The sequence below is a fragment of the Scyliorhinus torazame genome, chromosome 5 (assembly GCF_047496885.1).
Source record: "Scyliorhinus torazame isolate Kashiwa2021f chromosome 5, sScyTor2.1, whole genome shotgun sequence".
NCBI classification, from domain to species: domain Eukaryota; kingdom Metazoa; phylum Chordata; class Chondrichthyes; order Carcharhiniformes; family Scyliorhinidae; genus Scyliorhinus; species Scyliorhinus torazame.
This window is the reverse complement of record NC_092711.1, coordinates 108,101,605-108,127,602: the sequence shown is the minus strand read 5'-3', so window position 1 is coordinate 108,127,602 and position 25,998 is coordinate 108,101,605. Positions and strand designations below refer to the sequence as shown.

The 25,998-nt window shown below is 45.9% G+C and overlaps 1 protein-coding gene across 1 annotated transcript; it reads right to left on the bottom strand.

Annotated features, from left to right (window-relative positions):
* Positions 1-5,082: 5,082 nt before the first annotated feature.
* LOC140419359 (uncharacterized) lies at positions 5,083-17,154 on the bottom strand. The gene is made up of 2 exons (XM_072503238.1): positions 17,035-17,154; positions 5,083-10,436 (listed from the first exon to the last, which is right to left on the bottom strand). Exon 2 carries the CDS (start codon positions 10,318-10,320, stop codon positions 9,451-9,453), a length of 870 nt encoding a protein of 289 aa, XP_072359339.1. The 5' UTR covers positions 10,321-10,436; positions 17,035-17,154; the 3' UTR covers positions 5,083-9,450.
* Between the last annotated feature and the right edge of the window lie 8,844 nt (positions 17,155-25,998).

The window sequence follows — 25,998 nt, the reverse complement described above, 5'->3', positions numbered from 1 at the left end:
AGGCAGACACGGAGAGAACGTGCAGACTCCACACAGACATAATAATGTTTTATTGCCACAAGTATGAGGTTACTGTGAAAAGCCCCAAATCGTCACCTGTTGGGGTAAGCTGGTACGGGAATTGAACCCCCGCTGCTGGCCTTGTTCTGCATTACAACCCAGTGACCGAAGCTGGGAATCGACCCTGGCGCTGTGAAGTAACAGTGTTAACCACTGTGCTACAAATAGTGAGAGATAATGAATTTCAGAGTGAAAACAAGACAAGTGAATGAACTATAAATAGGATGAGACTTAGAATTGGTGAGCAACAGAGAGACATTGGAGTGCCTATCCACAGGTAGCTGGATAGATCGATCAGGCAGCCAAGAATCCTTTCTTGGACGAGGCCTGGAATATAAGAGCAAGGAGATTATGCTAGAACTTTATAAAAGGCGAAGAGTACAGCGAGAGGATGGAGAAGCATTATGGTCACTGTATTAATGAACTATAAGTCATGATTCATTAATTAGTATAAACCTGAAGTCAATTTGATTATTTATATAATTGCAGTCAGTGTTCTGTTGATCAAATCGTGAGGATAAAGTTGAAGCTGAATGACAAGCGATTGTAACAGTGAAAAAGTCTGAATTCTTCAGGAAGTTAAAATCCGAGCTGTTTCGGTAACAAGAATGAAGAAAATCATTTCAGTTAATTCCTGATAAAAATAACGTGACTTCAGGCAAATGGAACGAGCTGATTGGTGAGTGGCTGATGAATCTTTATTTATTTTAACCTGAAGTTTATTGTTGCTTCAGTCAGTTAATAATGGAATAAATAAAGGCAATGACAGGGTATCCCAGTCCTGTGGCGAGCACATCCTGGTCACTGCATTCATCAATGATAAAGTGAGATGATTCATTAATTATCACAAAGCTAAAATCAATCTCATCATCGTTCATAGAATTACAGTACGTGGTCCATTCATCAAACCTAGGGGATAAAGATGAAGTTGCGATTGTCAGAGTGAAGACATTTGAATTTTTCAGTCAATTAATAATTTCAGAGGTTTAGATATTAACAATCAACAAAAAAGGGTGGCATGGTGGCACACTGGTTAGCACTGCTGCCTGAAGGCGCTGAGGACCTGGTTTCGATCCTGGCCCCGGGTCACTGTCCGTGTGGAGTTTGCACATTCTCCCCGTGTCTGCCTGTGTTTTACCCCCACAACCAAAGATGTGCAGGGTAGGTGAATTGGCCACACTATATTGTCCCTTAATTGGGAAAAAAAAGAATTGGGTACTCTAAATTAATTTTAAAAAACAATTCACAAAAACATTTCAGTGAATTCCTGATAGAAGTACGGTGACTTCAGCTCAATGGAAGAAACTGATTAGTGAGAAGCTGATGAATCTTTATTTATTTTAATCTTAAATTTATTTTGTTTAAGTCAACTAATCAAATAACTAAAGACCTGGCCGGGGATTCCAGTCCTGCTCCACGTGGGAAAACCAGGATACTTCTCATGTCCAGAACAATCACAAGTGCAGGAAGTGAATCAGCTGGAGCAGCAAGAAGGGCAGTGGTCGAGGGGTATGTTTGTGATTGGTGGAGTATTTCCAGTGGGATTCTAGATTTCGCAGGACATGATTCCGTGCTTCTTGAGTTCTATATCAATGCTTTAGACTTTAACATGGGGACATGATTAAGTCATTTGCGGTCCTCTTTTTGACAGTGAGCAAGAAAGCTGCAGACTTTTATTATTCATTTATGGGATGTGGGCTTCACTGGTTAGGTCAGCATTTATTGTGCATCCCACGATGCCCTTCAGAACGTGGTGGGGAGTTTCCTTCTTGAACCGCTGCAGTCCTCCAGGTGTAGGTACACCCACTGTGCTGTTAGGGAGAGAATTCCAGGATTTTCTCCTAGCGACAGCGAAGGAACGGTGATATATTTCCCAGTCAGGGTAGTGAATGACTTGGAGGGGAGCCTCCAGGTGGCAGGATTCCCAGTGATCTGCTGCTCTTGGCTTTCCAGATCGTAATGGTCATGGGTTTGGAAGGTGCTGACTAAGGAACATTGGTGATGGTACACACGGCTGTCACTGTTCGTCGGTGATGGATGGTTTGAATGTTTGTGGAGGAGCAATCAAGCGGGCTGCTTTGTCCTGGATGCTGTTGAACTTCTTGAGTGTTGTTGGAGCTGAACTCATCCAGGCAAGTGGAGAGTATTCTATTACACTCCTGACTTGTGCCTTGCAGATGGTGGACAGGCTTTGGGAGGGGGGGGGGGGGGGGGGTCAGGACATGAGTTACCCTTTATAGAATTCCTGGTCTTTGACCTGCCCTGGTAGCCGCAATGCGAATATGGCTCGTCCAGTTCAGTTTTTGATCAATGGCACCCCCCAGGATGTTCATTGTGGGGGATTCAGTGATGGTAATGTCATTGAATGTCAAGGGGAGATGGTTAGACCCTCTCTTGGAGGAGGTGACCATTGCCTGACACTTGTGTGGCACGAATGTAACTTGCCACTTATCAGCCCAAGCCTGGATATTGTCCAGGTCTTGCTGCATTTGGACAAGGGCTGCTTCATTATTTGAGGAGTCACGAATGGTGCTGAACATTGTGCAGTCACCCACAAACATCCCCACTCCTGACCTTATGATGAAGGCAGATCATTAATGAAGCAGCTAAAGATGGTTGGGCCGAGGACACTGCCCTGAGGAGCTCCTGCAGTGATGTCCTGGAGCTGAAATGGTTGGCCTCCAACCACCACTACCATCTTCCTTTATACCAGGTACGACTCCAACCAGCGGAGAGTGTTCCCCCTGATTCCCATTGACTCCAGATGAGCTGGGGCTCCTTGATGCCATAGTCGGTCAAGTGCTGCCTTGATTCCAAGGGCAGACACTCTCACCTCACCTCTGGCATTCAGCGCTTTTGTGCATGTTTGAACCAAGGCTGTAATGACTGCAGGAAGACATCATTAGACTGATCAGCGGGCCAGAAAAGTAGTAAACTGAGGTCAATCCAGAGAAGCGCGGGGTAATAAATACATTTGGGGAGGAAAAACACGACAAAGGGAAAGAATATGAATGGTATGATAGTGAGGTGTAGAGGGACAGAGAGGCATAAGAGTGCATGTCACAGATCCCCGAAGGTGACAGGAGAGGTAGATACAGTGATTGTAAAGGCAGAGAGGATAATTTGTTATTCACAAGGACACAGAGTACTAGAGCAGGGAATATTCCCAGCAATGTCCATTGGAGTAAAGGCCTGAAACCCCTCTCTCCACAGATGCTGCCAGAGCTGCTGAGTATTTCCAGCATTTTCTGTTTTTATATAAGATCAGGGAGGTTATACTGGAGCTATGCAAAACACTAGTTAAACCACAGCTGCATTACTGAGTACTGTTCTGGTCACCACATTACAGGAAGGATGTGTTCATACCAGAGAGGATGCAGAGGAGATTGACGAGGATGTTGACACAAATGGAGAATTTTACCAGTGAGGAAAGATTGGAGAGGCTGAGGTGGTTTTCTGTGGAACAGAGAACGCTGAGGAGAGATTAACTGAGGTGTTTAACATTATGAGGGGCCCGGATAGAATGGATAAGAAGGATATATTTCATTAACAGATCAATAACCAAGGGGTTTAGATTTAAAGTAATTAGCAGAGGATTGGGAGTGGAAGGGGGATAATGGATCTCTGTGCCTATTTGGAACCCTAGACATGCGTTATCCCTTCTCAGTTCCCGAATAACAGAGGTCAAGTCTGTGCTTTTTGGCAAAATCCAGTTGAACTTCATTTGTCAGCTGTGCCACTGGAAAACCTGTTTTTGATACAAAATTTAGAAAGAACTAGCCCTGCAGCAAGCTAGTCAGATTAATTGTCTTTCATGAATATAGAAGTTGAGTTTTCATTCAAATCATAATACACCAGATAAAATAACTGGGCAATTGCGATTAGCACGGTAGCATTGTGGATAGCACAATTGCTTCACAGCTCCAGGGTCCCAGGTTCGATTCCCGGCTTGGGTCACTGTCTGTGCGGAGTCTGCACATCCTCCCCGTGTGTGCGTGGGTTTCCTCCGGGTGCTCCGGTTTCCTCCCACAGTCCAAAGATGTGCAGGTTAGGTGCATTGGCCATGCCACATTGCCCTTAGTGTCCAAAATTGCCCTTAGTGTTGGGTGAGGTTACTGGGTTATGGGAATAGGGCGGAGGTGTTGACCTTGGGTAGGGTGCTCTTTCCAAGAGCCGGTGCAGACTCGATGGGCCGAATGGCCTCCTTCTGCACTGTAAATTCTATGATAATCTAAGCACAGCAAGCAGCAAAGGTTTCAGAAATATAGGTGGAGTGAGCAAGAGGAGAAACAGAACAGAGCAACAGAAGCACTTTTCCATTCCGGTAAGTGATTCTTAAGAGAATTGTTACCTCAAAGTCTGGCCTTCTTTTTACTGCTGATTGGCTTTAACTAATTTATAATTAATCAATTCGACCAAAGTGTCTGTCCATCAATTTAAGAGATGTAGGTATGTGAATATGTTGGTGTAATTTTCCCATTCCATCGCTTGCCACTTTTCCAAGTTATCGACAACTGCATCTCAACATTTATTGAAAAAACACAGCCTTCAGGGCATTATGACCTCAGACTGTCCATTACCATGGAAACGGGACTGCTGTGCTGGAAAAGCAGCAGCATACAATGGGGTCTTTTAGCTAGTTGGCATCACTGACCTTGCTTGTCTCAAGCAATTTGCAAATGTTAAAATCTAGGTTTAATGAAAGAAAATTAAAGTGTATGATCTGTATTAATCCTTAATGGGTTTCCAGCTACTGTTGCACTCAAATAATGCTTAATATGCTTAATGAGTTCTCACTTCACCCTTTTACCTTTATCATCAGTAGGTAACTAGAAAAGCCAATTTCTCTCAGTCCCCTCCCTTTTGATTCTTCTAAAGATTAATAAGATGAATCAAAATAACGCATAGAAATTAAGGAAGAAATGCGACAGGATAGAAGTAAGCACGGGGAGGAACTCACTCACATTGTCGTGAATGGTTCACTTGTTTGAGAACAACCTTCAACACTGGAGCGGGCAAAGCTTTGCAAGCATTCCAAAAGTATTTTATTCAAAAAAGTAATTATACAGTGCAATAACAATTCAGTAATAATGGAAATTGATTATATGATTGCAGTAATAATTGGGTAATAATGCTGTAATAAAAGTTCAATAGTAGGAGCCTTGTTCAATGTCAGGAGCCTTGTTCAATGTCTTGGGCTGGTGGTGCAGTTGGACCACTATGAACCACTTTGATTGTTGGGGTATTATGGGTAGCCATACATTGGCCAATGCATCTGATCAGCAAGACCCACTATGTAAATGACAAGTCCAAAAATGAACAATAAGAGAAATCCCTGAATGATGGAAATTCCTGTGCCACCCACCCATCCAGAGAGCCATCCCCAAAGAGAGGTGTCAGAGGGTTGGTAAAGTTTCCCAACTTCCTCTTGAATATGTGCTGACAAGCTTTTGATTTCTTCTGAATTACTGGGGTGTAGGTGCACCATTGCACCAATCAGGGCACAGGTTCCACCTTTTTCGGATAGCAAATAGTCAAGTGCCACCCGATTCTGTAAAGCCACAGTTCAAATGGCTAGCATCTCGGCTGAAATGCTGCTTAAGGCTCGGGCAGTGTCATTGGCTATTTTCTCTAAGGCTGCGGCCAATTTAATGTATTCTCTGGTCAATACAATGACGCCATAGGCAGGGATGAGAGCAGAAAATAATTTCTCAGCCCCTGTGATCTCGCGTTTAGATCTCATGATGATAGTGGTAGGTTGATATTTCTCAAACTGTGGGATGAGAGGTCCATGTTTTGAGTCTGCATTATAGCATCGGCTAGGGAAAGGGAATGGCAGATGAAGGGGACAATGAATCATAAATAGCACGCTCCTCTCCAGCTCATTGGGAGCCAAGGGTATGCAGTATTACCGCAGATGTAATAGGTGCCATGATAGGTAGAATATTGGGCAACCACCTGTGGGGACCAACGTTCTGTACAATTTGTCCCATCGGTGTGATTAGATAGCCCTTTAAAGTCGATGGGATTCCTTTCATGTCCATAGACCTTTCTTGTGTCATGAGTGCACTGTGTACTGGCACTCACATCCAAATAATATTCCCATTTACTGTGTCCCGCATTCCAAGCTCTATGATTCTAGCCGATTAAACATATGGTCCCAGTTGGGAAGGTTACTTGGGGTGGTTTCTGTTTCCGATCATAGACATGTTGATACCATCGCCTGAAAGTGTTTAATGGGCGGCCTGTAGGTCGCCATCTCTGAACCTCATCGTTTATCGTTTCTTTGGTTCTGGTGTCTCCACATTGGGGAAGGGGAGAGTCGGGATTTTGGAAAATGTACCCTTCTGCCATTTGGGATAAAGTAAGAGGAACAGGCTGCAGTGGGATACCTGCTTGGGAATTGGTAGGGATAGAAGAACATACCCAGTACTTAGAGACATTAAAGTCTCTGGCATAGGTATAGGACATGTAAAGGAACGTGTTAACATTGAACTCCTGGGTAAGGCCTGCTGGGCCAAACATGTAACTGAAAATCATTATTATGGCAAACAATTTTACAGATTCTGATTTTGGTACATGCGCTTCACATGTGACGCGTGAAGCCATGATTTATTTCCTTGGAGTTTCACGGCTGACTGGGTTGAGAGTAATGTCTGGTAGGGGCTTTCCCACTTTCCTCCTAACGGTTCGCGCTGAATTTGTTTTCTGTAAACGGATTCGCCGGGCACCAAGTTGTGGCCCCCCTCAGGAGGCTCGCCCCACGCCGCCAACACCTGACAGCATTTGTTAAGTTTTGACAATAACTAAGTAAAGCATCAACTCATCAGATGGCAGTCTACCTTTCTTAAGTCAATAGTTCCTGGCAGGGACATGGGTCTGCCAGTGATGACCTCAAATGGGCTTAGGCCTGTGGTTCTGTTTGCACAAAACTAGTGGCAAGGCTTGAATCCAATTCCTGCCTTCTTGGTTGTATCTGGACAGCCGTTCTTTTAAAGTCCGGTTCATGCGTTCCACTTGTCCTGATGATTCTGGACGATCAGGGCAGTGTCGGTTCCAATCGATGTTCAGTAACCTGCACACCTCCTGGCAAACAGCACCTGTAAAGTGGGTTCCGTTGTCTGAGTCAATGCTAGCTGGTACTCCCTATCTGCGAATATAGTCTTTGCACAGAACTTTGGCTGTATGGGTGGCTGTAGCCCTCCTGGCTGGAGCAGCCTCGACCCATGGAGAGAACGTATCCACTATTACAAGGATGTCAGTGTATCTTTGACATGTAGGAAGGGTGATGTAATCGACCTGTATGTTCTGGAATGGTCCTGCAGGGGTAGGAGCTTTTAGCTGAGGTATTGATGTTATAGGTCGTAAGTTCTTTTGACAGGTTACACAGCGGTTTGATACCAATTGTGCATGTTTTTTGAATCTTTGCCACACCAACAATTGAGCCATCATCTGTCCTGGGGCTAAATGTCCCCATGAATGGATCTGTTGGGCCAGAAATGGCATCAGTGCCTGTGGTGCAACTGGTTTATCAGTCTGAACTTGTCTCCAAACATCATCATCATACAACTGGATGCCTGAGTCTAATCATGACCATTTCTCTTCTCGTGTAGTCATGTTGCATTTCACATAGATCTTGTAATAAATCGGTCACTCCCAATTTTCAGATGTGTCTTGGTTCTGCTGAAAAATCCCACTGGGAGGCAGCTTCCTTTGCTACTCGGTCTGCAAGGGAGTTCCCTTGTGCTTCTATAGCGTTGTCTTGAATATGGACCTTACACTTTAGAATGTATACTTCTTTTGGCAAAGCTATGGCTTCTAGGAGGTCATCATTTCAGCGGTGGGAGTCTGTAACTCGCTGACTGATAGGGTCATAGAAGCAGAAATCCTGATCACTTTAAAATAAATGTCTTGGATATCCAATTGAAGGACTGGGACATATAGGGCAATCGACTGAGATCTGCAAAATGGGATTAAGTGGAATAGCTCCCAGCCAGCATACATACAGTGGGCCAAATGGCCTCTCTCTTGACCAGAACTTGGAGGTTTTTACTCTGATAGTTGGAGTTTGTTTCTGATGATAATAACCTCTAAGGGACTGGAGTTTAACAGTCTAGATATTGGTGAAATAAATCAGCTGTTTTAAACACGTTGTAGATTTTTGTCTTTCCCGCCTGAGTGTTTAACATCACCTGGCTGGAGCTCAGAAAGGACAATCTCACCTCATAGAATCAGAGAATTTACAGTGCAGAAGGAGGCCATTCGGCCCATCAAGTCTGTACCAGCCCTGGGAAAGAGCATCCTACTTAAGCCCACCCCTCCACCATATCCCAGTAATCCAGTAACCCCACCTAACCTTTTGGACATGAAGGGCAATTTAGCATAGTCAATCCACCTAACCTGCACATCTTTGGAGTGTGGGAGGAAACCGGAGCACCCGGAGGAAACCCATGCAGACACGGGGAGAACTTACAGACTCCGCACAGACAGTGACCCAAGCAGGGAATCGAACCCGGGTCCCTGGTGCTGTGAATCAACAGTGCTACCCACTGTGCTACCTTGCCGCCCTTGCATCCAAGCTCCCGGATTGTCTGTCTTTCTCTCCGGGTAAGATTCTGTTTGTCTCTTGTATTTCACTGTGACAGGGCAGCGACCTGCTTGAAGGGAGTCAAACATGGGAATTCTGGGAAAGATGGGCAAGGATTTGGGAGGTGACAACAAGTTCAAAGAGTTTGGAGAGGAGAGGGAGGTTGAAGATGGAGCAGTAATTTGTAAGGATGGCAGGGTCAAGGGTTTGTTTTATTGAGGGGGTGATGATGGCAGATTTGAAGGACAGAGGGACAGTACCTGAAGAGAGAGAAATGTTGACAATATCCATGGACACAGGGTAGTTGGTTGATCAGTAGCTCAGTGGGAATAGATTCGATGGAGCAGGAGCTGGACCTCATGGACAAGATGAGCTCTGAGAGGGCATGAGGGGAGATGAGCGAGAAACTAGAGAAAGATGTAGGTTCAGGGCTCGGGAAAGGATGACATTTAGAGACAGTTTGGTCCGGTGGGCTCGTGGAAGGGAGGGAAGCAGCAGAGGCAGCTGATCGGATTTACTCAATCTCAGTCACAAAGAAGCTCCACAAGCTCCTCACACTTCTTGTTGGAGGTGAGGATGGAAGAGACAGGGGAGAGCGAGAGTACTTCAAAAGGAACTAACTTGTGACAGAGATATTAAAAAGTTTCAACACACTGCGCATTTAACACAAATCTCATTTATTTGACTTTTAGCCAGAATATTAGCCACTGTAAATGGGTTGGAGTTTGTTATCAGCAGAAAGAGACCCAAATGAACATGGTTCAGTCCTGAATGTGAGCAACAGCAAAATCCAATCACTGTAGTTACTTATGGCCTCGTTGGTGTGTCAGCAGGGCCGATGACTGAGTGAATCTCTTCCCACACTCGGAGCAGGCGAATGGTCTCTCCCCAGTATGAATTCGATAGTGGTTCTGCAGGGTGGATGACTGAGCGAATCCCTTCCCACACTTGGAGCAGATGAATGGCCTCTCCCCAGTGTGAACTCGCTGATGTGCAATGAAGTGAGATGATCGCCTGAACCCAGTCCCGCAGTGAGAGCACCTGAACGGTCTCTCGTCAGTGTGAACACTTTGATGGTGCATCAGTTCGCCAGAACTTTTATAGCACTTCCCGCAGTCTGGACATTGAAACGGTCTCTCATCAGTGTGAACTCGCTGGTGGATCTGCAGAGCGGATGGCTGAGTGAATCTCTTCCCACACTTGGCGCAGACGAATGGCCTCTCCCCAGTGTGAACTCGCTGATGTACAGTTAGGTGAGATGATAGTCTGAACCCAGTCCCGCAGTGAGAGCACCTGAACGGTCTCTCGTCAGTGTGAACACGTTGATGGCACATCAGATCCCCAGATCTTTTATAGCACTTCCCGCAGACTGGACATTGAAACGTTTTCTCATCAGTGTGAACTCGCTGGTGTCTATACAGAGTGGATGGCTGAGTGAATCCCTTCCCACACTTGGAGCAGGTGAATGGTCTATCCCCAGTGTGACTGCGTCGATGAGTTTCCAGCTGGGATGGGTAAGTGAATCCTTTCCCACAGTCCGCACATTTCCACGGTTTCTCCTCAGTGTGACTGCATTTGTGGCTTGTGAGGCCTGATGACTGAGTGAATCCTCGTCCACACACACAACACGTGTACGGTTTCTCCCCACTGTGAACGATGCTTTTTCCTTCCATGTTCAAAATCCGCTGATATTCAGGATATGATAAATTGAGGATTCTGTCAGATCCTGATGTGATGCTTGGTTTGAGTTTCCAAACTTTTAAGCCTCCCCTTCGAACACCCTGTGAAACTGATTTAAAACAGAAAATAGGGATTGAGAGAGAATCCACAAAAACACAAAGGCAGGTTGTGAAATTGAGCCGAATGAATCTGGTCATTTGTGGTGCTGGCAGTAGGAAAAAGTGACCATGAAAACGGCTGGATTGTTAAAAGAACATAAGAACTAGGAGCAGGAATAGGCCATCTGGCCCCTCGAGCCTGCTCCACCATTCAATGAGATCATGGCTGATCTTTTGTGGACTCAGCTCCACTTTCCATCCCGAACACCATAAGAAATAGAAAATCGCTTATTGTCACAAGTAGGCTTCAAATGAAGTTACTGTGAAAAGCCCCTCGTCACCACATTCCAGCGCCTGCTCGGGGAGGCTGGTACGGGAATTGAACCGTGCTGCTGGCCTGCCTTGGTCTGCTTTCAAAGCCAGCGATTTAGCCCTGTACTAAACCCTTAATCCCTTTATTCTTCAAAAAATTATCTATCTTTATCTTAAAAACATTTAATGAAGGAGCCTCTACTGCTTCACTGGGCAAGGAATTCCATAGATTCACAACCCTTTGGGTGAAGAAGTTCCTCCTAAACTCAGTCCTAAATCTGCTTCCCCTTATTTTGAGGCTATGCCCCCTAGTTCTGCTTTCACCTGCCAGTGGAAACAACCTGCCCACATCTATCCTATCTATTCCCTTCATAATTTTATATGTTTCTATAAGATCCCTCCTCATCCTTCTAAATTCCAATGAGTACAGTCCCAATCTACTCAACCTCTCCTCGTAATCCAACCCCTTCAGCTCTGGGATTAACCTAGTGAATCTCCGCTGCACACCCTCCAGTGCCAGTACGTCCTTTCTCAGATAAGGAGACCAAAACTGAACACAATACTCCAGGTGTGGCCTCACTAACACCTTATACAATTGCAGCATAACCTCCCTAGTCTTAAACTCCATCCCTCTCACAATGATGGACAAAATTCCATTTGCCTTCTTAATCACCTGTTGCACCTGTAAACCAACTTTTTGCGACTCATGCACTAGCACACCCAGGTCTCGCTGCACAGCAGCATGTTTTAATATTTTATCATTTAAATAATAATCCTTTTTGCTGAATATTCCTACAAAAATGGATAACCTTACATTGGTCAACATTGTATTCCATCTGCCAGATCCTAGCCCATTCACTTAACCTATCCAAATCCCTCTGGAGACTTCCAGTATCCTCTGCACTTTTTGCTTTACCACTCATCTTAGTGTCATCTGCAAACTTGGACACATTGCCCTTCGTCCCCAAGTCCAAATCATCTATGTAAATTGTGAACAATTGTGGGCCCAACACTGATCCCTGAGGGACACCACTAGCTACAGATTGCCAACCAGAGAAACACCCATTAATCCCCACTCTTTGCTTTCTATTAATTAACCAATCCTCTATCCATGCTCCTACTTTACCCTTAATGCCATGCATCTTTATCTTATGCAGCAACCGTTTGTGTGGCACCTTGTCAAAGACTTTCTGGAAATCCAGATATACCACATCCATTGGCTCCCCGTTATCTACCGCACTGGTAATGTCCTCAAAAGATTCCACTAAATTAGTTAGGCACGGCCTGCCCTTTATGAACCCATGCTGCGTCTGCCCAATGGGACAATTTCCATCCAGATGCCTTGTTATTTCTTCCTTGATGGTAGATTCCAGCATCTTCTCTGCTACCGAAGTTAAGCTCACTGGCCTATAATTACCCGCTTTCTGCCTACCTCCTATTTAAAACAGTGGTGTCACGTTTGCTAATTTCCAATGTGCCGGGTCCATCTCAGAGTCTAGTGAATTTTGGTAACTTATCACTAGTGCATTTGCAATTTCCCTAGCTGTCTCTTTTAGCACTCTGGGATGCATCCCATCAGGGCCAGGAGACTAGTCTACCTTTAGCCCCATTAGCTTGCCCATCACTACCTCCTGAGTGATAACAATCATCTCATGGTCCTCACCTGTCATAACTTCATTTCTATCAGTCACTGGCATGTTATTTGTGTCTTCCACTGTGAAGACCGACCTAAAAAAACCTGTTCAGTTCCTCAGCCTTTTCCTCATCTCCCATTATTAAATCTCCCTTCTCATCCTCTAAAGGACCAGTATTTATCTTAGCCACTCTTTTTTGATTTATATATTTGTAGAAACTTTTACTATCTGTTTTTATATTCTGAGCAAGTTTACTCTCATAATCTATCTTACTCTTCTTTCTAGCTTTTTTAGTAGCTTTCTGTTGCCCTGTAAAGATTTCCCAGTCCTCTAGACTTCCACTAATCTTTGCCGCTTTGTATGCTTTTTCCTTCAATTTCATACTCTCCCTTATTTCCTTAGAACTCAACGGTCAATGTTCCCTCTTTCTACCATCCTTGCTTTTTGTAGGTATATACCTTTGCTGGGCATTGTGAAAAATTGCTTGGAAGGTTCTCCACTATTCCTCAACTGTTTCACCATAAAGTCTTTGCTCCCAGTCTACCTTAGCTCTCATCCCATTGTAATCTCCTTTGTTTAAGCACAAAACACTAGTGTTTGATTTTACCTTCTCACCCTCCATCTATATTTTAAATTCCACCATATTGTGATCGCTCCTTCCGAGAGGATCCCTAACTATGAGATCCTGAATCAATCTTGTCTCATTACACAGGACCAGATCTAGGATCGCTTGTTCCCTCGCAGGTTCCATTACATACTGTTCTAGGAAACTATCGCGGATACATTCTATAAACTCCTCCTCAAGGCTGCCTTGACCAACCTGGTTAAACCAATCGACATGTAGATTAAAATCTCCCAAGATAACTGCTGTACCATGTCTACATGCATCAGTTATTTCTTTGTTTATTGCCTGCCCCACCATAATGTTACTATTTGGTGGCCGAAAGACTACTCCTATCAGTGACTTTTTCGCCTTACTATTCCTGATTTCCACCCAAACGGATTTAACCTTATCCTCCATAGCACCGATATCATCCCTTACTATTGCCCGGATGTCATCCTTAAATAACAGAGCTACACCACCTCCTTTACCATCCACTCTGTCCTTCCGAATAGTTTGATACCCTCAGATATTTAACTCCCAGTCAAGACCATCCTTTAACCATGTTTCAGTAATGGCCACTAAATCATAGTCATTCACGATGATTTGTGCTATTTACCTTCTTCCGAATACTACGAGCATTCAGGTAAAGTACACTTATGTTGCCTTTAATACCTGTTTTGAATCTTAACACCTCGATCAGTAACCTCTCCCAAGTTATATTTCCTCTTAACTTTTCTCCTAATTTTCCTTGTCGTTGAACCCATATCTTCATGTAACAACCTGCCGCGTCGCTTACCATTTACGTTTTTACTTCCCGTTTTATTCCTTTTAGTATTACTGGGCCTATTCACTGAGCTCCCCTCAGTCACTGTACCTTCTGTCGCCCTTTTTGATTTTTGACTATGGCTTCTCTGCCTTACACTTTCCCCCTTACTGTATTTTGTTTCTGTCCCTGTTTTACTACCTTCCGATTTCCTGCATCGGTTCCCATCCCCCTGCCGCATTAGTTTAAACCCTCCCCAACAGCTCTAACAATGGTGTCCCCCTAGGACATCAGTTCCAGTCCTGTCCAGGAGCGGACCGTCTGGTTTGTACCGGGTCCCCCCCCCCCCCCCCAGAACCGGTACCAATACCCCAGGAATTTGAATTCCTCCCTCGTGCACCATCTCTCGAGCCACGCATTCATCCTATCTATCCTGACATTCCTACTCTGACTATCTTGTGGGACTGGTAGCAATCCTGAGATTACTACCTTTGAGGTCCTACTTTTTAGTTTAACTCCTAACTCCCTTAATTCAGCTTGTAGGACCCCGTCCCATTTTTTACCTATATCGTTGGTGCCTATGTGCACCATGACAACTTGCTGTTCACCTCTCCACCGCCCCCCCCCCCCCCCACCCAAGAATGTCCTGCAGCCGCTCCGAGACATCCTTGACCCTTGCACCAGGGAGGCAACATAGCATCCTGGCGTCTCGATTGCGTCCGCAGAACCGCCTGTTCCCCTTACGATTGAGTCCCCTATCACTATAGCCCTGCCATTTTTCTTCCTGCCCCGCTGCACAGCAGAGCCAGCCACGGTGCCATGAACCTGGCTGCTGATGCCTTCCCCTGGTGAGCCATCCCCCTCAACAGTATCCAAAGCGGTATATCTGTTTTGCAGGGAAATGACCACGGGGGACACCTGCACTGTCTTCCTACTCTTGCTGTCTTTTGGTCACCCATTTTCTATCTCCCTCAGTACGAACTCACTAAACGTGCTATCCACGACATCCTCAGCATCGCGGATGCTCCAAAATGAGTACATCTGCAGCTCCAGAGCTGTCATGCGGTCTAACAGGAGCTCTTTGGGAGGAGAGAGAACGAGGTGAAGAGGGATTTTATATATTGACAAGACATATTAAGAGAGTAGTTGGCAAAGTAACTTCGATCTTGAGCTTCATAAACAGTAATATTGATACCGCAACAGAAAAGCTATACTTCTGGTGGTACGGAGGTTAGCACTGCTACCTCAGAGCGCGAGGGACCCGGGTTCAATTCCGGCCTTGGTGACTGTGTGTGTGGAGTTTGCACTTTCTCACCGTGTCTGCGTGGGTTTCCACCTGGTGCCCAGGTTTCCTCCAACAGTCCAAAGAAGAGCAAGTTAGGTGGATTGGCCTTGATAAATTGCCCCTTAGTGTCCAGGGATGTGTAGGTTAGGTGGGGCTATGGGGTTACAGGGACAGGGTAGGGGTGTGGGCTTAGGCAGGGTGCCCTTTCAGAGAATCAGTGCCGACCTGATGGCATAATGGCCCCCTTCTGCACTGGAGGAATTCTATGGTTCTAATTCTATTCTATGAATCTTTATAAAGCTCTGGTCACCACTCTTCGGGAAGGATCTGAAGGTTCTTGGAGAAAGTGCAGAGGAGATTTCCCAGAATGGTTCGAGCAGAGAAGGTTGAGGGGAGATTTGATTCAGGTACACAAGATTATGCCAGGTTTCCATCGGGTGGACAAAGAAACTCTTGTTTCCATTCACTGGTCGTACAAGCAGTTGGGACACAGATTTAAAGTTTTGGGTAAAACCTGGATTGAACTAAATAAGATCCTGAGGGGTCTTGACAGGGTGGATGTGGAGAGGATGTTTCCTCTTGTGGGAGAATCTGGAACAAGGGGGTCAAGGTTGCAAAATAATGGGGCACCCATTTCAGATGGGGATAACAATTTTTTTCTCTTGAGGGATGGAAGACAGGGGGTGGCACAGTGGTTAGCACTGCTGCCTCACAGCACCAGGGACACAGGTTCACGTCCGACCCTGGGTGACTCTGTGGAGTTTGCACGTTCTCATCGTGTCTGTGTGGGTATCCTCGGGGTGCTCCGGTTTCCTCACACAGTTCAAAGATTTGCAGGTTAGGTGCTAAATTGCCCCTTCATCTCCAACGATGTGCACGTTGGGTGGGATATGTGGATGGGGTAGGGTGGGATGGGTGGGGTGTTTTTTCAGAGGGTTAGTGCTGACTTGGGCTCCTTCTGCATTGTAGGGATTCTGTGACTTAGAACTTGTGTCCTTAAAATGCAGTGGAAGTCAAGCTCTTGAATATTTTTAAGGCAGAGATGGATAGCTTCTTGATAAGCAAAGGGGTGAAAGATTATCGGGGTCGGCAGGAATGTGGAGTTGAGGTTAAAATTATTGAATGATGGAGCAGGCTCAAGGGGCCAACTCCTAGTTTGTGTGTTAGGAGCAGGCTCAAGGGGCGACTCCTACTCTGTATGCAAGGAGCAGGTTCGAGAGACCGACTCCTGATGTGTATGTAAGGAGCAGGGTCGAGGGGCCAAGTGGCCTGCTTCTACTTTGTATGGAAACATGCAGGTACAGCAGGCGGTAAAGAAGGCAAATGGTTTGTTGGCCTTCATAGCAAGAGGGGTTGAGTCGAAGAGCAGGGATGTCTTGCTGCAATTATACAGGGCCTTGGTGAGACCACACCTTGGTGTCCTTATCGGAGGGAAAATGATCGACTGTCACAAGTAGGCTTACATTAACACTGCAATAAAGTTCCTGTGAAAAGCCCCTAGTCGCCACACTCCAGCTTCTGTTCAGGTACACTGAGCGAGAATTCAGAACGTCCAATTCACCTCGCAAGCACATGTTTCGGGACTTGTGGGAGGAAACCGGAGCACCTGGAGGAAACCCACGCAGACACATGAAGAATGTGCAGACTCCGCCCATTCAGTGACCCAATCCGGGAAACAAACCCGGGTCCCTGGCGCTGTGATACAATGGTGCTAACCACTGTGCTATCGTGCCGATTAGAGAGCTGGCATGGACTCAATGGACCTAATGCTTTTCTCTGTATGATTTGTTTGTGTAATCTAGTTTTGTAATTTAACCCCAGTGGGTGTTCAGATATCACTCAGGTAAATCTGTGCTACACTCCCTCCGAGGTCATTCTACCCTTCCTCAGGTTTGTTGCCCAGAACTGAACACAGTCCTCCAGGTTTGGTCGAACCAGGGTTTGTGAATCTCGGGGCTTTTCCAGTCACACTGAGACCTGAAATCTTCCCTCACAGACAGAACAGACAAACCTTTTACCTTCCACACCCAGATGCTGCTGATATTCAGTTTCTGATTAACCGAGTGACTGTCAGATCGCGATGTGACGTTTGGTTTGCGTTTCCCGTCTGTTAAACCTCCACTTCCAGTATCCTGTAAATTTACAGAAACCTCACTGTCTGTTTAGGATAGAAATTCACAACATTCTCTCCTCGCCAACTTTGATTAAATGTATTCCTGGAGCTTTGATCACATGACCTGCCCCCATCCTCCAGCCATTAATCGGTCAACACATCCATCCTTGTGACACACTGCCTTCCTCGGTCAATTGGGAAGCAAAATGACTCATTACCTTACAGGACAGTGATTGACCGTCAGCCAAACAACATTTATCCCATTTTCAATATTTGTATCTCCGCTTAAGAGAAATGTTGAAAGAAAAATACATTAAAATCTTCTTTACTGTCCTAATGATTTCCCAGGCACGAATCTCACCAAGACAGAAGGTTAAATTTGAATTCATTTAAAGTCTTCTGAAGACCCTGAAACCATTGTCAATTGTTGCAAAGACCCACCTAGTTCACTGATGTCCTTCAGTGAAGGAAATCTTCTATCCTTACCTGGTCTGGCCTACATGTGACTCCAGATCTACAGTCAGCTTGTTGACTCTTAAAATGCTCTCTGAGATGCCCTCAGTTCAAGGGCAATTAGGGATGGGCAGTGAATGCTGGCCCAGCCAGCGACACCCACATCCCGTGAATGAACAGAAAAGAAAATCTGCCATCCTTACCTGGCCTACACAATTCCAAACCACAGCAATGTGGTTGACACTTTAAATGCCCTCCGAGATGGCCGAGCAAACCGGTTCCAGGAAAATTAGGAATGGGCAATAAATGTTGACTCCCACAAATGAATAAAATAAAATGCTGGAGACTCCAGTCAGTCAATCCGGGAGAGTTGGCATCCGGTCCAGGCTGGCAGCGCATGCGCCCTGCAGCACCTTGTCCTCTGTAAAGATGGCGGCCGGTAACCCGGGCCTGTCACCGCTCAGCTCTCACTCTGTTCGGTGCTGTTTAAGACGGGACCGTTAACATTTTACTTGGGAGTTGAAGCCTCCACGGGGTATTTATGAAGCCTCCCGGCTCACTCCGCAGCTTCTATCGCTCCCCGGCCACCCACCGGCTCCAATCCTGAAAGTCGATCGGTTGTTTCTTCCCCGCTCCTCGCACCGTCAGCGACAACCTGAACTGTGCATGCGCCGATCACAGCCCGAACTGCGCATGCTCCAGTCACAGCCGGACTCTGCACATAGGCGAGGAGCTTCTGTCATGTGGATAGAGCACATTCTCAGCTGCAACGCATGTTGGGTTATAAACCCGCCATTAAAATGGATATTTTTGAAGGAAATTATGTTTTGCTAACTGATTACGATTAGTAACATTGGACCAAGGGAACAAATGCATTAAATCAATTAATACAGCACCTAAATAGTATGGGCCCTCCACCAAAGTTAAACTGCCCCTCGCCAATAACAATGAGCTGAAATTGGATCAAATAGTTTGAGCTTTTAAAGTTGGAGTGTTAACCAGTGTCTTGCACCATTATCCCCTTTGTCATTTATTCACTTCAGCCTCACATCCTCCCAAACTGCCCCCTCTGAAATGGCCCAGCAAGCCACTCAGTTCAAGGGCAATTAGGGATGGGCAGCAAATGCCGGCTCAGCCAGCGACACCCTCATCCCAAGAACACATAAAGGAAAGTCAGCAGTTAGAAAGGCAAATGCAATGTTCGCATTCATTTCAAGAGAGCTACAATACAGGGCGAATGGGGATGAGAAACATATCAGCCATGATCGAATGGCAGAGCAAACTCGAAAACTCGATGGGCTGAATGGTCTAATTCTGCTTCTTTATCTTTTTTTTAATGAGGGGATCTCATAGAAACATTTGTAAAAAAATTGTTGGTATCCATCCCAGACCTGGATACAAATCAATTGATTCTTGGAGGAGACTTCAATTGTATTCTGGATCCTAAATGGACTGGTCCAAGCTGATTCAACCATTACAAAAACATGAAAAAGGAATGAAAGCAGACAGACACCCGGCATCGACCCTGACACCAGAAACGACAACAGCAAACCCAGCAAAAGAGTTTTTAAAACTGTTCCCATCAGTAGATTGTAAAAGGATTACGGGACACAGATTTAAGATTGTGAACAAGATCTACAGGGGAGAAAGGAGGTAGTCATTTTATACAGTGAGTGATAATGATATGGAACTCAATGCTTACACACAAAGGTCGATAATCTCCAGATCCAGATCCTCCCACTCATTGAAACGTCTCCCGACAAAGATGACAAATGCGCATGCGTCCTGGTGCACATCCAATAAAGATGGCGGCCGTTAACCTGAGCCGAACATGAGGAGTTGCAGCTCCGCTCGGTACAAATGGGGTCCCGGAAACTCTTTTCCGAGGATCGCAGCACCGAATGGTGCTGTCAGAATTTGATGTGAGGATTGGTTGTGAGTTTCCTGTCTGCATATCCCTTTCTAAGCCACTGTGAAAGAAGTTTACAAAGGCATCACTGTCAGTCCAGAAATGAAATTCAGGAAAGATAAACATTTCTCCTGGTTTGAGTTTGCTGTGTGTAAATCCTCCCCTACTAATCCCCTGTAAAAGGAGTTTACAAAATTAATCACTATCAGTCCAGGATAGAAATCCACAACATTCTCCCCTCCTGCTTCCTGGTCCAGGATGACCGCTCCCCCCCCCCCCGCCCCCACCCCCCCCCCCCCGCCCCCACCCCCCCCCCCCGCCCCCACCCCCCCCCCCCCCCCACCCCGCTGCACAGTGACCCTCTTGTCATCAGCAGTCCCCTGATTTGAGGGTGACATCTACTCAGGGTTATGAATTTCTACCCTGGGTCTTCATGTGGCTGAACAGAGCTGGGACACATGGGACAGGATGTCTAACAAGACAGTGAAATCCGGAGAGCAGGATTTGCTTCCTTTTCTTTCCATCTCTGCCACCGCTTTGCATCATCAATAAGACATTGAGACTCAAGGACTAATCCAGGTTGATGGACAAGTTGTCTCCATTCTGAACAATGGGGAACAAACTCCTCCCACTCATTGAAACATCGCCCCTGACAAAGATGACAAACGCGCATGCGCCCTGATGTACATCCAATAAAGATGGCGGCCGTTAACCCGCGCCAAACATGAGGAGCTGCAGCTCCGCTCGGTACAAATGGGGACCCGGAAACTCTTTTCCGAGGATTGCAGCTCACAACAGCTTTTCACAACGTTTTCGCCCACCCCTGCAATCTCTTGCTTCCTCCATATTGTTAAGCACATCTTACCAATTTTGGAATTCACGAAGAACGGAGAATTTGGCACTCATCCAAAACTCCATTCATGGTAGCCATGTGAACGGAGAATTACGGCCGTTGTTTCTGTAAGGCTATTACTGGGGTAAAAGAAAAGAAAGAATTTGAATTGTACTTTTGTGTTTGTATTGAGATCTTTCCAACCTTCTTTCTCCAGTATAATATAGTTAATTTTTCTTTGATTCTTAGTATTAAAAGTTAGGGCAGCATGGGAGCACAGTGAGTAGCACAGTTGCTTCACAGCTCCAGGGTTCCAGGTTTGATTCCCGGCTTAGGTCACTGTCTGTGCGGTGTCTGTACGTCCTCCACTTGTCTCCGTGAGTTTCGTCCGGGTGCTCCCGTTTCCTCCCAGTCAAAAGATGCGCAGTTTAGGTGGATTGGTCATGATCAATTACCCTGAGTGTCCAAGCTTCTGGGGTTAGGGTGGAGGCGTGGCCTTGAGTGGGGTTCTCTTTCTAAGGGCCGGTGGGCCAAATGGCCTCCTTCAGCACTGTAAATTCAATGAAGATGCCCTTCGACATCGCCATTACCCACACTGCGCATGCTTCAATCACAGCGTGTCCCGCCCCTCATTCACTCCGATTGTTTGGAGGACCAGCCGCCCTGACTCGGTCCTCCAGACCGCCACTCCTCTTCCTATTGGTCAGGAGCTGCCGTCAATCACTCGGGCATTGTGACAGTTTCAGATGGTGAATGCGGCCACAGGCTCAGGCTGACTCGCTGATTGTCCAATAATAATGATGTGGAGATGCCGGCGTTGGACTGGGGTGAGCACAGTACGAAGTCTTACAACACCAGGTTAAAGTCCAACAGGTTTGTTTCGATGTCACTAGCTTTCGGAGCGCTGCTCCTTCCTCAGGTGAATGAAGAGGTCTGTTCCAGAAACACATATATAGGCAAATTCAAAGATGCCAAACAATGCTAGGAATGCGACCATTAGCAGGTGATTAAATCTTTACAGATCCAGAGATGGGGTAACCCCAGGTTAAAGAGGTGTGAATTGTCTCAAGCCAGGACAGTTGGTAGGATTTCGCAGGCCAGATGGTGGGGGATGAATGTAATGTGACATGAATCCCAGGTCCCGGTTGAGGCTGCACTCATGTGTGCAGAACTTGGCTATAAGTTTCTGCTCGGCGATTCTGCGTTGTCGCGGGTCCTGAAGGCCGCCTTGGAGAACGCTTACCCGGAGATCAGAGGCTGAATGCCCTTGACTGCTGAAGTGTTCCCCGACTGGAAGGGAACATTCCTGCCTGGTGATTGTTGCGCGATGTCCGTTCATTCGTTGTCGCCACGTCTGCATGGTCTCGCCAATGTACCACGCTTCGGGACATCCTTTCCTGCAGCGTATGAGGTAGACAACGTTGGCCGAGTCGCACGAGTATGTACCGCGTACCTGGTGGGTGGTGTTCTCACGTGTAATAGTGGTATCCATGTTGATGATCTGGCACGTCTTGCAGAGATTACCATGACAGGGTTGTGTGGTGTCGTGGTCACTGTTCTGAAGACTGGGTAGTTTGCTGCAAGACGGCCAATCAGTCACTATAGTGACAACATGCCCACCAAACTGCATCATTAGGGCACCATGGTAGCACAGTGGTTAGCACCGTTGCTTCAGAGTCCCAGGTTCCCATGTTCGATTCCCACTTGGGTCACTTTCTGTGCGGAGTCTGTGCATTCTCCCCAAAAGACCTGCTTGTTAGGTGAATTAGTCACCCGAACAGGCGCCAGAGTGTGGCGACTGGGGGATTTTCACAGTAACTTCATTACAGTGATAATGTAAGCCTACGTATGACAATAATAAAGATTATTATTATTACTTTTGAGTTCCAATGCCTCAATGAAGAGGCAGAGAGTAACAGAGAGGGATCTCTGCCAAAGATGTGCGGGTCGAGAAACACCTTCTCCGATCGCAAAAAGACCACAAGAGAAAACACATGACTCTGAGGAGACGTCATCCTCGAAATGAGGAACAGCCAACAACAGAGGAGGAGCAGGTCATGAAGGTGTGACAGTCGATGGGACTGTGTGTTTGAACAGTTCAGCTGGAATGCCATCCTTGCTAGGTGCCTTTCTGCTTGCTCAACAATCAATGGCCTTTCCCAGTTCAAGTGATGAGGATTTCTTGTCCAACTCAACCATGACAGGAAGCTGCAGTCAAAGAGACTGGGAGGAGTCCTTCTCACAGGGGTACAGCTCACAGTCTTGTTCAACCCAGCGGGATATGTGTACATCTGTTGGTGAGAACTTCACCCAAATCCATAATCAGGGCAGCACGGCGGCGCAGTGGTTAGCACCGCTGCCTCACGGCACCGGTCCCTGGTTCGATCCTGGCTCCGAGTCAATCTCCGTGTGGAGTTTGCACATTAGAACATAGAACATTACAGCACAGTACTGGCCCTTCAGCCCTCGATGTTGCGCCGACCTGTGAAACCATTCTAAAGCCCATCTACACTATTCCCTTGTCGTCCATATGTCTACCCAATGACCATTTGAATGCCCTTAGTGTTGGCGAGTCCACTACTGTTGCAGACAGGCATTCCACGCCCTTACTACTCTCTGAATAAAGAACCTAGCTCTGACATCTGTCTTATATCTATCTCCCCTCAATTTAAAGCTATGTCCCCTCGTGCAAGATATCATCATCAGAGGAAAAAGGCTCTCACTGTCCTCCCTATCCAATCCTCTGATCATCTTGTATGCCTCAATTAAGTCACTTCTTAACCTTCTTCTCTCTAACGAAAACAGCCTCAAGTCCCTCAGCCTTTCCTCATAAGATCTTCCCTCCATACCAGGCAACATTCTGGTAAATCCCCTCTGCACCCTTTCCAATGCTTCCACATCCTTCCTATAATGCGGCGACCAGAATTGCATGCAACACTCCAAATGCGGGCGCACCAGAGTTTTGTACGGCTGCAACATGACTTGATGGCTCCGAAACTCAATCCCTCTGCCAATAAAAGCTTACACACCGTACGCCTTCTTAACAACCCTCTCAACCTGAATGGCAACTTTCAGGGATCTATGTACATGGACACCTAGATCTCTCTGCTCATCCACACTGCCAAGAATCTTACCATTAGCCCAGTACTCTGTCTTCCTGTTATTCCTTCCAAAATGAATCACCTCACACTTTTCTGCATTAAACTCCATTTGCCACCTCTCAGCCCAGCGCTGAAGCTTATCTATGTCCCTCTGTAACTTGTAACATCCTTCCGCAGTATCCACAACGCCAACGACTTTAGTGTCGTCTGCAAATTTACTCACCCATCCTTCTATGCCCTCCTCCAGGTCATTTATAAAAATGGCAAACAGCAGTGCCCCAAAACAGATCCTAGTGGCACACCACTAGTAACTGGACTCCAGTCTGAACACTTCCCATCAACCACCACCCTTTGTCTTCTTCCAGCTAGCCAATTTCTGATCCAAACTGCTAAATCTCCCTGAATCCCATTCTTCCGTATTTTCTGCAGTAGCCTACCGTGGGGAACCTTATCAAACGCTTTATTAAAATCCATATACACCACATCAAGTGCTTTACCCTCATCCACCTGTTTGGTCACCTTCTCAAAGAACTCAATAAGGTTTGTGAGGCACGACCTACCCTTCACAAAACCGTGTTCACTATCTCTAATCAAATTATTCCTTTCCAGATGATTATACATCCTATCTCTTACAAACCTTTCCAAGATTTTGCCCACAACAGAAGTAAGGCTCACTGGTCTATAGTTACCGGGGTTGTCTCTACTCCCCTTCTTGAACAAGGGGACAACATTTGCTATCCTCCAGTCTTCTGGCACTATTCCTGTAGACAAAGATGACTTAAAGGTCAAAGCCAAAGGCTCAGCAATCTCCTCCCTAGCTTCCCAGAGAATCCTAGGATAAATCCCATCCGGCATTCTCCCCGTGTTTGCATGCGTTTCGTTCCCACAACCCCAAAACGTGCAGGGCAAATGGACTGGCTGTGCTAAATAGCCCCTTAATTGGATAAAATTAATTGGGTGCTCTAAATTAAAAAAAAAAAATCCATAATCAAAGGCATTTCAGATTCCTTGATAAAAGCAAATTACTGCAGATGCTGGAATCTGAAACCAAAAGAAATATGAAACTATCTTTTGTTTCAGATTCCTTGACGTAGGCTGCTCCAGTGTTTATTTGCACAGCATCTCCATCTTTTACGGAAAGGTCTTGGCAATGTTCAAGTCCCAAGTGATGCACTGTTTTAGCTCTTGGCTTTATGTTGGGCATCAGGTAGGCTTTGCCTTATGCTTCAATGACAGATGTAATCTCTGCTGAGAGGGTCTCAAACCAGTCTTTATTGTGGGTTCCACCTTTACCAAATGTTGCTGCTGCTGTGTCAGAAATTATTCAACTCAGCAACTTCCAAACTTCATCAATAATAATGTTGATTGATTAAGTTTCTATTGATGAGCCTGTGAAATATTTTATGGTTTTATTTCATGTTGATAATTTAATTTCATAATGGTGGTGTCACAGTGAAGAATGTGTAAGTCAGAAAGAATTGTCAGCAAGGATTAATCAGCATTTTCCACTTGGAGATCAGTGGAATGGTTCAGAAACTGAATTATAGATTTTGCACAAAAAACTATTTAGGATTAAAGTAAAAGTTCATAACGCTATAGCAAGTGTGTTCCTGGGAGAGACCTTGAATAAAGAGGAAAGATGTTTTTAAAAAGAGACTCTGCAGCCCCAAATTCAGTGACGAATCCAGAATATTAAACTGCAGCCAGTTATAGGGTTGTTGACATCAGCAGAAATAAACCAGATATGGTAAGACTGTCGATCTTGTCTGTGATTAACAGCAGCAATAACAGCAGAATCCAGTCTCTTCAGTCACTTATGAAGCTGTTGACGTAGCAAGAGGTTAAATGACTGAGTGAATCACTTTCCACACACAGAGCAGATGAGCGGCTTCTCCCGTGTGAGTGTGTGTCTGTAACAAACAGCAGGCTGCAGGATTGATAGCATCTCTTCCCACATACAGAGGAGATGAATGGTCTTTCCCCAGTGTGAATATGGTGGAGTGCAATGAGTGGATGACTGCCTGAAATTCTTCCTACACTGAGTACAAGTAAGTGGATTCTCCTCGGTGTGTATTTGCTTGTGTATCAGAAAGCTGGATGAATGAACGAATCCCTTCCCACACCGAGAGCAAGTGAACGGTCTTTCCACAGTCTGAACATGCTGGTATACATTGAAGTTAGATGACTGCCTGAACCTCTTTTCACAGTGAGTGCAGCTGAATGGCCTCTCGTCAGTGGGAATTTGCTGGTGTGACATGAGGCTGGCTGACCTACTGAATCCCTTCCCACTCACAGAACAGATGATTGGCTTCTCCCCAGTGTGACTGCGTTGATGATTTTCCAGCTGAGATGAACATTGAACCATTTTGCACAGTCCTCACATTTCCACACTTTCTCCATGGTCCTTGTGTCTCTCCAGGTTGGACGATCAGTTGATGCCTCGTCCACACAGGACACGTGCACGGTGTGTCCCTGCTGTGAATGGTATGCTGATGTTTTCAGGCTGTGTGACTGGTTAAAGTTATGTCCACAGTCTGTTCACTGGATCAGACGGATGGGTGACTGCG